Source organism: Prinia subflava, chromosome Z, assembly GCF_021018805.1.
Source record: "Prinia subflava isolate CZ2003 ecotype Zambia chromosome Z, Cam_Psub_1.2, whole genome shotgun sequence".
Classification (NCBI taxonomy): Eukaryota; Metazoa; Chordata; class Aves; order Passeriformes; family Cisticolidae; genus Prinia; species Prinia subflava.
The window spans coordinates 62776297-62788946 of NC_086283.1; the positions used below are offsets into that span (position 1 = coordinate 62776297).

At 50.4% G+C, this 12650-nt stretch overlaps 1 protein-coding gene across 1 annotated transcript; it reads left to right on the top strand.

Moving 5' to 3' along the window:
- The first annotated feature begins 3335 nt into the window (after positions 1-3335).
- On the top strand, positions 3336-12650 carry LOC134564082 (serine/threonine-protein kinase PAK 3-like). Its single transcript, XM_063422702.1, has 9 exons — positions 3336-3562; positions 4124-4250; positions 6228-6291; positions 7079-7127; positions 8407-8516; positions 9354-9471; positions 10288-10387; positions 10815-11011; positions 11342-12650. Exons 1-9 carry the CDS (start codon positions 3476-3478, stop codon positions 11609-11611), a joined length of 1122 nt encoding a protein of 373 aa, XP_063278772.1. The 5' UTR covers positions 3336-3475; the 3' UTR covers positions 11612-12650.

Sequence of the window (12650 nt, forward strand, 5' to 3'; positions counted from 1 at the left end):
GGGGACACGCTGTCCCAGGTGTGCAGAGAGGAAACGGTGCTGGCACAAGAGAAGGCTGCCCTGGAAGCCCAGCTGCCAGGCACGGAGCGGAAGCTACGAGGCCTTTCCAAGCAGCTGGTAGAGACCAGGTAAAGGCAGGGAGGAGAATCTGGATGAGGCATTATTGAAGGTCTGTAATTACAAAGGTGGTAAGTGTTCTATCAGGATTGATTGCCTCCTGTGTGCTCTCCGGATGTTTCTCTGACAGAGACGTGGAGAGACATGAGAAAAATGAAATAATGAGAAAAATACCTGAATGTTATTTTTCTGACAGCTCAAGCTCTCAAAGCTCTTCTTGGGAGCCTTTGCACATTCCTATGGCAAATGCAACTTGGCACTGAATTGAATACCAGGGAAACCATGCAGATGTTTGCTGAAATGGAAGTTTCTATCTGGTTTTGGTTTCTCCTTCAGTGCACGTGAACATCAATCTTTCCTTGCCAAGTAGTTTACATGGTATTTTCAGAATTCAATGCTCTTACATGTGATTGCTGTGAGTAGGGTGCTGACCCTTTGGTGAAGCTGGAGGGTCATGCTGAAAATCTTGAGAGTCTTCTGAGCTAACTCTGGTGAAGTATGGTGCAGGACCTAGAGCTGCTTACTAGCAGCAGCAGCAGGGAAAGGTCTTGTGAATCTTGACAGTGTCTGGGGATTCTTGCTGAGCACTGATGCTTGCGCCCTTGTCCACCCATCGCTGTAACCCGTCAAGGTGCCTTTGTCTGGTCCCACTTCCTTTTTAAAAAGTGCGCAGACATTTGTGCACTGCTGGCTTAGTTAGCCCTAAATCAAGGTAGCAAGTGCTCTTGTTCATGAACTTCCAGTAACTGAAATGGCAAGATATCTGTCCCTCCTCCCAAGCAGTTCTTGTTCAGATGAAAGCCTTGTTCTGGTTTCCTACTCATGCTGCCAGAAGCCGGAGTTTTCATGCATAGTTCAGTGCATTCCTTTAGTCCCTTTTACTTAGACAGCGTCTGGAAAACAAAGAACCTCTAGGTAGACAATGAATAGCTTTAAACTTTGACAAGTCACCAAGGAACTCACTGTGTTCTGTTGCCCTGCTAAGTGACTTGGAAGTTCTTGATGAACTCAGGGCTGGGAGCAGAGGCTGGGCTTTTGCTCATTGGCCGAGACTTTGTGGGCACAGCCACCCATGTGGTGGATACGTCCCATGTGGGATACGTCACGCAACAGCAATTTGAGCTTTGGCTGCTGAGATCAAACTCAGCTGGGCTTTCTGTCCTGGGCAAGGTCATGAGGAAAGGCTACCCAATCACCTGGTGGCGCCTGCTTTGCTATTTTGAGTGGCAGAAATAGTCTTGCTGTATCTGAGTTTCCATGTAAGCCATTTTCCATCATCAGGTATAGGGATCTGAAGGTACATCTTACTGGAAAAAGTGCCCCTGGGCGTCAGGAACAATTTCTCTTCATCTTCACAACTTGTAGGTCAGTGAAGGAGAGCCTGCAAAGCAGCCTGCAGGCGGCTCAGCGGCGCATCTCGGAGCTGGAGATGGCCAGGAGCTGTCTGGAAGGCCAAGTTCGCACAGCCACGCAGGCCAAGGAGGTGATACTTGGTGAGAGCCTCGTGCGCTTTGTTTCTGGTGATTGCCCTGCCTAGAGCAATTGCTTTGTAGCCAGCTCTGTCTGCAGCGCTTCTGAGGAGTGAAGGAGCAGGGCGCAGGTCCCTCCTTGCCTGAAACTGAAAGGGCTTAAGGTCAGTAGAGTGCTCTGCTTGGGGAGTCTCTGACTTGCCCTTTGCCATCTTTGCAGAGGATGTGAGGGGCCTTGGTCGTGAGCTGCAAGCTGTAAGATCTCTCAGCAAGCAGCAATGTGAAGAAATGGCCCAACAGCTCCGCAGGATGGAAGAGCAGTACATCAAGGCTCTCAGACTCTGGCAATCTGCTCAGGAAGAGGAAAAAAGGAAGCTCCAGGAAAACTTGGTAAGAAACAATACGCACCTGAAGTTTTCAGGCTAGCTGGGTGGGCAGGCTTAGCAGAAGAGCAGCCTGAGGATGGGACATGGCTGCAAGCATGTGCTGTAGGCTACATGTTGCTGGGCCAGGCAGCAGAGGGCTTCAAGGAATCATACCTGAAGGCCTGTGAAGACGTAGAGGATGGTGCTGGGACAGTAAATGCAGCTACAGCTTCAGGATGGGCAAAAGTCAAGTTCCCCAGGAGGCTGGGTGGTCACCACCCAAGGCATGGCAGCAAAGGAGCAGGATCTTCCCCACAGCCTCGTGCCATGCAGCCAACTGCTGCTGACCTCGCTGCCAACTGCGGTCCCAGCAGCGGGGTTCCCTGCTTTCTGTCCTTCCACAGTGGACGCACATCTTCCCTTTGGGCTTGAAACATATGCCACAGGTCCCTGTTGCTGGCCTGTCTTGTGACTAGGGCGTTGGGGTGCTGGCCCCCTCCTTGTCCTGCAGTCCACCTGCAGCTTTTCCTTGATCAAAAGGCAGAGGAACTTTGAGAAGAGAGGCTCAGAAAATAGGCCGAAATGCTGAGGAGAGAGGGGCCAGGAAACAGGCAGCCATCAGAACAGGGAAGGAAGGTGGCATCTCCTTTCCTTTCACTTGCTGACCCTCCTGCTAAGTTTCTGGTTAAGACAGGAGTGCTGGAGGGCACAAAGACAGTACTGTGAACTCTTCAGGTCGGGGGTTGTGGAAGGGATGAGGCTTCCATTTTTTTCTTTGGAGAGCATAGCTGGGACTTCATCTGGATATGTCTCTTCCCCTCGGCAGGAGAGACAGCTGGAACAACAGCGTTTGGAGGCGCAGCAGCAGCTGGAGGAACAGGCAAACCTCGTGGCAGAGGTACAGGGGGAGCAGGAGAAAAGGCTGCTTGACATGAAGCAGGAAGCTGTCATCATAGAAGCAGAATAAGCAATCATACGAAACAGAGCCAGTCAAAAGGCAAAGAGTGTGAAAAGAGAGTTTGTGTGTTGTATTGGACTCCTGTGAGCTCCTTAATGGCTCTGCTTCTCTGCACAATGTCTGTCTGGGTGGGATTGTGTCTTAGCTAGGCCTTGGTAAACTCAAGAATGAGAACAGAATACTCTTGGAGAGCATGAGCACATCAATGTTGCTTGCCACACAAGTGGTGTGTGGGAAGTTTAACGCGGTCTTCTCTTCCTTTCTGTGCAGCTCCAGCATCAGAAGGCTGCTGTCTTAACCAGAATGCACCAGATGGAGAGAAAGCTAATCCGAAGCCAGCAGCAAGTCAAGCAGCTGAGGCTGGAGCTGAGTAAGGAGCGGGAGAATGGGCAGGTGAGCCTGACCAGCCAGGTAGCAGAGGGAAGGGCAGGAATGGCGCCATGGACTATAGATCTCAGGCGAGGGAAGGCAAGGACTACTGCAGGCACTGGATGCACAGAGGCAGGTGCTAGTAAGATTTTTCCTGACACAATATCAAGGACAAGCTACAGCAAGCTCAGAGGGAGATGAAGGCAATGGAGAAGAGACACAAAGAAGAAATGGAAAGGATGCGCAGGATCCAGCTGCAGTACAGGCTGTGTGAACAAAAGCAGGTGAGTGGAAGAGCAGTAGGCACTGCACTCATGCAACAAGGGGTCTCTCCTCTTCTCACCTTTCCCCTGCACAGCAGCAGGTAGATGGAGGCAATACTCTGTGTTCTCCACGGCAGCTGGTCACAAGGACTCTTACTGGGCCACTGAATCTCAGCGGCTGCCGTGGGCAGCAGGGCTAATGCTTTGGCCAGTGGGCCGGCAATGCTGTGAATGTATTTCTGCTGTCCACAAAGTGCTGGCTTTGTATTTTGAGAGGTCTGTTCAGGTGAACGTGGTGACCCACACAGATTCCGAACAAGTTGTCCCTGTCCATGGTGAATGCAGTGCTGAGAAGAGGGTGAAATTTCAAGTTGCTTTTTCCCTTTCACAGTCTCTACTATGGCTGGCTGTGCCAAGCTGTAGTCTCTGACTGCTTGTTTGGGTTGGATTTGAGGTGGAAGAGTTGACAGCTCAGCTTGCAGCCTTACACCAGTGTTGTTCCAAAGGGCTTCCCTTTGAAATGGGCTGTCTGGGGAATCTCTGCCAGCCACCTTTCTGACACAAATGAATTTCTTGTCCCAGATGGACACAGGCTCTGCAGCAGCGTCCTCCAAAGAAGGAGTCTCCCCTCTGCAGCCTGAAAACTCGAGCATGGACAGTTCATGCTGGTCAAGCCAGGAGAGAGAGAAGCAATGCCTGAAGATGCTGAGTACGTCCTGTGGATTTCCTGTGCAATGGAGCAGTGTGTTGTGTGTGTGCCTCAGCATCAGCTGTACCACATCTTCCTCCTCACCCCAGTGTCACATCGACATTCTGGACTCCCTACAGAAGCCATTGTTGTGCTTGGATGCAGCCGGGGAGCTCGTGGGGCATTCCTTTTGCCTCTGAGGGCAGCTGGGAATGGGTGGGCTTTGCCTGAGCTTCCCTGTGCGGGAAAGGCAAAAGCAGGGATTGTTTCCCAAACCACAGAAGGCTGTGACCTAGCAAATGACCCAGTGAACACAGTGTGTGTGCTAGTGTGGCCAAAGTGATCAGCACAGTTGGCTTCCTGGATTCCCTTTAGACTCCTGACTTGTCACTGGTCCTTGGAGACCAAATCCTTCTGAGAAGTTGATTGGCTGTGGGGCTGGTTTCATACTGGGGTTGTTTTTAGGACTGGTATTACTTCTACGATTCCTTCTTGGTTGTGATGAGAATTCTACAGTTTGGTTAACCCAACCTCCTTGAAAAGAACATCAGGTACATCTTGAAAAGTCACATCAATGTGGCACGGTCAGACAAAACTGCCCTGCAGGCAATTCTCAGGAGGAAGCCTGCAGCCCCTCTGCAGCACATTCCTCCAGTACGGGGCACTTTGTCACGGTTAATGCCCAGCCAGTGAATACTCTTGGAATACTAAGCATCGGCCTCAATACTCTAGGAAAGCACACCAAGGCCTTGGCGACTCTGCAGTAAAACTCAGCTGGTTCTTTTAACTGGCAAGGGCTGGCAGTGCAGGGCTGTCAGAGAATAACCGGTGAGGTAAAGAGAGCCTGCTTTACTCAGTGTCTGCCATCAACTCTTGGGACAGAGGGTGGATTGATCTACTCCTCCGTGGGTCTGAACTCTGAGACAACCATCTTCTGTCTCGAGTGGTGTCAACAAGCTTGTGATGGAGCTCGGTCTGGCTGTGGCTTCTTCACAGTGGTTGTCAGTGGCCATTCATGGGCTTTGCCAAGCTTTTAGTCATACCTGCCCTGCCGCTGACGGCTGATGTGTCTGCAGAGGCTGGAGCCTTCCTTAGCTGGGAGGTTTCAGCTGCCGCCACGGTGCTGCAGCTTTGCCTGGACTCGTGAAAGGATCAGCACCTCCTTTGGGCAGCTGTGTGTGTCACGGCAGCGCCTGAGGAGCGGCGCTGTCCTTGTGACCCGTCTCGGCCGTGCCCGTTTGGGAAGATGGGGCACGTGGGCCGTGTTCAGGAGGCCGAGCCCAGTGCTGGTGCCTGCTGCCTCCCAGGCTGAAGACAAGGAGTTGTAGTTCTTCACTAAATGGGAATGGGCAAAGTCATCTTTGGAACTTAGGCTGCTCATAAAGGAAGAGAGTCCTAATTCTTACAGCCATTGTTCTTGGTGATGGCATGAGCTGCTGTTCTCTAAAACTGGCAAGGCATTCTTTAGGCAAACTGCTGAGAGGTAGAGAAGTGCCCTCCTCTCCTGGAATTCACTTTGCAATATTCTTTCTGCTCTGCAAAAAGCAGCTGTTGATAAAAATTCACCCCAGATCCCAGGGGGCATTTAAACTCTGAAAGTATGAAACCTTTTGTGGAATCTCACAAGAGAGTGTTTCTCCCCAAGAAAAGGAAGGGTCATGATTTTTCAGCCCTCCTTCCCTTTGTAGATTGCAATCACTTGCCTTGGTGCCTGTTCCTTTCTGATCTCTGTGTGCTCTGAAGGTTTCTCCCTGGGCTTAGTTTGCTCTCAAGGTAAACCTGCAAAGGAGTATGGAGAATCAGACTGTGTGCAGGCCGTGTGTGTTTCAGAGCTGCCTGGCTTGCTGGGGCTGCTGCTGTTGTTGTTCTTGTTGATGTCACTGTAAGGCAACCGACCGTGAATTGCTCAGAGCCTCACAGAGTGGAGCTGAGTTTCAGAGCTCCTAGAAGTCAGTATCTCTCTTTTGAAGTTTGCTTCTTGCATTTTGTTTCTTTCAGGGAGCATTGTGAGCATGGCAGATCCAGCAGAGAAATACACTGGCTGGCAACATATTGGCAGTGGGTGAGTGCAGCCACACTTCCTTCTACACAACTATGGGCCAGGTATTTTGGTGGTGCAGTATCAAGTGGGAAGTCAGGCAAGCTGCAAGCATCTTCAGAGCCCGGCTTTAGATTGTCCCTGTCTCAGTACTGATCACATGGCATCATCAAAGATAACTGGATGCTGCCAAAGTCTTGCCTGCTTTAGGGAGCAGCACCTGGAAGCCCTCCTGTCCCTCAAGCGTGTGGCACCAGTTTGCTTGTTTTCCTAGGAAACTTGGTTTTGTATGAGTCAAAGTAAGACGGCCACACTAAGGAAGGAAGCAAAACCTGAGAGAGAGCTTCCCTCCTGATAGCTGTCAGATAACAGCTGTTTTCTTTCCAAAATCTTGCTGAAAACAATATTCAGTGGTCAGGACACTAAGAAGGGCTGTGTGGTGTTGCCTGAGTTTAACGGATAGAATCAAGAGAGAGGTGAGAAGGCCCAACAGGCCTACGTGTTTCATTGCCTGGAAAGGCACGCCACACGCACAGACACAGAAAGGAAAAGGCAAAGAAAACCCCCACATCCATATTCTAGTGTGTCCTTTGGAGATTTGTAGCAGCCCTTTTTTTTCCTGTTGGACGCCTCTTTTCTCTTGCACACGCTGCACGGCAGAGGGCTGCTGGGCTGCTGTGCCATTGGCTGAAGAGTAGATGACCTCTGGTGTTTTAGAGATGCTTCAGGCAGCAGAGAGCTCCCTCCTGGGCTGCCTTTTGCTTCTCAGCACTGAACAGCTTCTCTGTTCTCACCGCTGTCCTTTTTGTAGGGCTTTTGGCACCGTTTCTAAGGCCTTGGATGCTGCCAGGGGACAAGAGGTAAGTGCCAACAGCCCATGCAGATTTTGCATCTCATTTCCCCTGGGATGGGATCTGTGGCCAGAGCTTTGGGCCACCTGTCTATGCTACAAAGGCTGTCCCGCAGAAGCAGGCTGCAAAATGCATCTTGGACAGGCTTTGTCCTTCTTACCTAGCTGAATGGATGCAAGGACAGCAGTGGTGTTTTTCTGAGGACACACTGGCTTGGACTTACTGGCTAAATATGCATAGATTAGCTGATGGCAACAGCCCTCATTTTTGGACCAATTCCTCTTAAGCCCAGGTTCAGACACAGATAGGATTTCCCATTGTTTTCCATCACGTGGTGCAGTTTGAAAATATAATGCAAGACCTAAAGAAGGAAAGATCTCGTCTGGAGTGCAGTTTGGCATTTCAGTCCTAGGTAACCTGGTACACACACCCACACATATACATACACACACACACAGACAAAGACATCAGTGTGAAGAAGTTGATGAAGAGCTTTGAATAATACAACCTTGTGTTGGTCCTGTGTCAGTGACATGCCATTACAGAGCTGCTGCTTGTACTGAACAGACACGATGGTGTCTTGGAGAGTCCCACTGTTCTTTGGGGCTAAAAGTTCAGAGTCCTGAATTCTCATTGGTGGCTCTCAGCAAATACTACTCCATTGTCCTGGAGTAGTTCCTGATCCACCTGCAGTGCTGCGCTCAAGAACTGCACTTGGAGGCACTGCACTACAAGGCATTCTGTAAGCCCTAAAGCCCATTTCAACCTGGTGTGTATCCATAATGTACCACAGAAAGGATTCTTCATTTTTAAACCCACTACATAATTACAAGTCTAGAGCGTGGTGAAGAACGTTCTTCAGAGATGCAAAATCCAAACTGAAGAAGTTGGGATGTGCTAGAATTGCAACTTTGCTTTGAGTCGCCTTGGAGTTCTTTTCTGGACAGCATTTTCTCCCTCATGTCTGTCTGTATTTACTTTGGCGCACAATCAAGAATGGCAGCAGTTTCTGAAGTGCTGGTCAAAGCCCCTAGAAATGCTAACGTGTTATCTGCGGTTTCAATTTCTTTTCACAGCAGCAACATTGCTTTTGGCTAGCAAAAGGTGTGTAAGCGATAAACAAAGTCTATTTGAGAAGTCTGTGGGTGCAGAGAGTGTTGTTAGCATTTTGTGGTTGATGGTTTGGATTCCCTTTTTACCCAGGTGACAAGGCGTCCAGGCTCATGAGCGCACGGGAGAAAGAGGCTCATGTAATGTGTGCTCCTAACAGCTTTCAACATCATTGTAGGTGGCCATAAAAGAACTTAATCTCCAGCACCAGGGTGTCGAGGAAGTGTTAAAAGAAATCCTGGTCTTGAAAGAAAAAAGAAACCCCAATATTGTCACCTACCTACAAAGGTAAATAGTTCTGGTGTTGTTCTGGGAATGTTCGTTTGCATACATGCAAGGCACAGATTGCAAAGCTCTTTCCTCACTGGCTCAAAAGCGATCTTTCTATTGCAGCAATCCACTCCTGTAAGAGACGTGGGAGGAGATTGCATTTTGTCCCCAGGAATGGTTCCTGGCATAAAGAGCTTGGAGACTGTTCTTAGAAATCTGGCTCTCTTACTAAGCCAGCAGCCTGTATGTTCACTGGCTGCATGTTCTTTTGCTGTTTTGGGGCATGAATTTTTCCAAGTGTCAGAGGAGAAGTGCTGACAAAGCATCACAGCAATGATTTGCCTTGCCATGTTCCCACTCTTTTCCATTGCTATGCATGCCAAAAGACTAGACTAGGAGACACAGAATTTGCCAGGTTTGAAATTGGTTTTCCTGTTTTTGACTGTCCTTTATTCAAGAATTCCCAAAGGGTGTCCACAGTGCTGCACACCCACTTGCCCAAGGCAAAAGCTCTGAACACTTGTGTCTCCTTGTTGCTGGAATTAAGGGTGCAATTTGTGTATGAAGATGATGAAGCAGCTGCTGGGATGTGTCTGCTTCCAGATTTATCTTTGCCTCCCAAAACAGCCTTTTTTGCCTGCTTGCCACCTGAACCGTCTCCTTTTTTGTGGACGTGTCTTCCCCATTTAGACAGCACAGATTGCAAGCACTGGATAGCCTAGGTGGAGCGTGTCTTCATTTCATTCCATCTTCATTTAGCAGTGACCTGGAAGCAAAACTCAACTGTAGGCTTTTCTTCCGTACGGCAATTTAGCTTTGCACATTCAGCTCCACGCTGTTGTTTTCCTCTTCCAGCTACCTTGTCAATGGGGCTGTCCTGCTGGTGCTGGAGTACATGGACGGAGGCTCTTTAGCTGAGGTTGTCAGAAAGAAAAGGATGGATGTAGGACACATAGCAACAGTCTGTCGCGAGGTAAGGAATCCTGCTTGTGCTTGGGATGGCTTGGATGGGCTTGTCCTTTGAAAGCTCTGCTGAGTGATTCCATGTTCAGAGCTTTCTTTCTGTCTTGCTCTTATGCTTCAGAGAAGCAAGAGCATCTGGATGGAACTGTCTGCCAGTGTCCCTGCCCTTACTATAGTCTGTTCTTTACGCTTCTCTACCATTGTTGAACTCTCTGTCTCCTTTTCCTTTGTATTTTCTCTTCTGTGCTTTGCCTCTCCAAGCCTTTGCCCACAATCTTTCTGCACTGACTTCTTTGCCTGTAAATGCAAAGGTGTCCGAGTTTGAGACCAACGGCAAAGCCAAAGGGAGACTCATCTCTCACAGGTCTCAGCTTCAAGGGATGGCATGGCACCCCCATGGTGCTTGCTGCTGAAAACTGACTCATCAGCTACTTCCAAATCTGCTGTGGAGGCAGCCATCAAACGCTTGTCCTCCAGTCTCCCGCCCGACAGTGATCCCCTTGGTACCTAAGGCAGGGACTTTTCCTCTTTTGGAAAACCCTCCTTTGTCCTTGGGATGGGGAGAACATATCCACCGGAGCAGCGGTATTCTGACTGGCTTTGCAGGGGACAGACTCCTGCAACGACTGATGTTTGCCCCTCAGAAACAAAGATGCCTTCCCTTGGAAAGATCCTGCTCTCCTGGGGTTGCAGCAGCAAGCTCTTCCTCTTGCCAGCACTCAGTGTTCCTGTGGGATCTGTGAATCTTCATGAGCAGTTTCCTTTTGTGTGTGATGAATTCAGATCAGGCTAACTTTTGGCCTCCTCTTTCTTTTTTCTCTCTCAGTGCCTGCAAGGCCTGGCTTTCCTTCATGCCAACCAGGTGATCCACAGGGACATCAAAAGTGACAACATCCTTCTGAGCCGGGATGGCGCCGTCAAGTTGGGTGAGTGTTCTTGGTCAGGCGCAGCACTCCGGGGAGGAGCTGGGCTGGGGCTGCTTTTGTTTGGCTGCCAGGTGCCAGCAGTGGAGCTGCTGAGAGTGCACGGAGCACTGCTGCGAGCTCAGGGTGCGGCTGGAAGGTGCTGAGTGGGGCTGAGAGGAACAAGGTGTCCAGAGTAACTTTGGTTTGTGTGTGCTCCTTCCAAAGGGAGAGAGTTACAGTGTAAACCTTCATGTGAACGAGGAAAAGCCAAGGTGGGAATCGTGGCAGGTTTGTTAAGGGGACAACTCTCAATTTTCTTGGCTGCAGTCCTGAGGAAAGAGAGCACAGCTGCTTTTCCAGCAAGATTGAGCACTGCATTGTGAGACTTGGAGTGAGAAACCCTTTTCCTTGGTTTCCTCTTTGAAGCAGTGTTTGTTTTTCTCCTCAGCTGATTTTGGCCTCTGTACTTGGCTCACCCCTGAGCACAGTAAACGGAAGTCCGTGGTCGGCACCCCTCGCTGGATGGCACCCGAGGTGGTGAGAGGAGAGCCATACGGCCCCAAAGTGGACATCTGGTCCCTTGGCATCGTAGGAATACACATGGCCAAAAGAGAGACTCCTTACATTCGTCTAAACAGTGCCAGGGTAAGGTGCAAGTACGCTCAGGTACCGGTGTCCTTCTGGTCTGTCTCCATTAGACAAAATCCCATGCCCACAGCTTCAACTGGTTCCACCAAGGCCCACTTTGAAAAAAGGTCCCTGGGGCTCTCATGAGCTGTCAAGGCAAGGCCTCTTGCAGGTTGCAATAACTGGGGCTGCACCAGAGCCTTTTGTCTTTTGGGAGAGCAGGCTCATCTCTAATGGTCTGCTAGGCAAAAAATTGCCACTGCAGACTGGAGCTTGAAATACGGCGTCTAGGTGAGCACTTAAGGATATGGAAGAAACAGGAAGGCTCTCATGTTTCCTTTCCTTCAGGCTATGTATCTGATAAGCACGCAGGGGGCACCAGATGTGCACACGCTCAGGCTGCCCGCTGCCTTGCGTGACTTTCTGGGCTGCTGCCTGCAGATGGATGTGGACAGGCGAGGCTCTGCCGAGGAACTTCTGCAGGTACGATGCAAAGAGGCTGCAGGCCCACCAGCTCTTCCCTTGCACAAACTCCAGGACATCAGATGGGCCCCCTGTAGTGATCTCTGCTCTGGGTGCTTTTCAAATGGAAACCAAGTGGGATCCAAGACTGACTGAGGTTAGATGGGACCAGTGAAGGTCATCTAGTCCAAACTGCCTGCCACTGGCAAGGACATGCTCAAGGAGATCAGGTTGCTCAGAGCCCCATCCAACCTGACCTTGAATGTTGCCAGGGGTGGAGCACCTGCAAGCTCTCTGGGCAGCCTGTGCCCCTGTTTCAGCACTCCCCTGGAAAACAGTTTCCACCTTCAGAGCCAATCTGAATCCACTCTCTTTGAGCTTAAAAGCAGTCCCCTTTGTCCTCTTGCAATTGGCCCTGCTAATAGATGTGTCCCTATCTTTCTTCTAAGCCCCTTCCAAGACTGAAAGGTCTCCTTGGGGCTTGCCCTTCTGCAGGCTAAACAAGCCCAAGTGTCTTAGGTAATCCTCAGAGGAGAGCTCGCAACTTGTGGTCATTTCTGAGGCCCCCTTTTGCTCTTGGCTGCTGTATTCAGGTTTAGCTGCTAGCCAAGGCAGTGAACTATTGCAGTGCTGGGGGTGGAGGCCTGCAGTGGGGCTTGAAGAACTCAAGGAAAGCAGTCCCTGCCAAGCGGTTCTACTCTGGTCTGTGGCAAGGCAAGGGCTGTGTGGAGCTGCCTGTGAGCCTCAGAGTGCACCCAGCTTGTCCCTCCTGGCCCACTCTTAGAGGTTCCTGCCAGCCAAACAGGGACAGCTGAGCAGGATTTGTGCCAGCCCCATGTGCTGCCTGGCCCGGTCAAGTAGATGAGAACCTCTGCGGCGGCTTTGCTGCCAGGTTTTGTGGCAGACAAGGAGCTGGTGAGCGGGCCACTTCCTTGGCTGTCCCAGCTGTGAAGGAAGATGCCAGCCAGCACAGGAGGGGAAGGGCATGCCAAGGAAGACATTGCTCTGCCTGCAAGCCAGAGCTGAGTCCATCTGCGCTCTGCCGTTTGTGTCTGTCTGTGTTTCTGGGTGCTAGAGGAATCCAGCTTGACCCTGATAGAAGCTCAGTTTGGAAAAGGATGCTTTCCTTTCTCCTTTGGCTCTTTACTTTCAATTTCTTTTGTTTTTTCCCTTTGGACAGCATCCATTTCTCAAA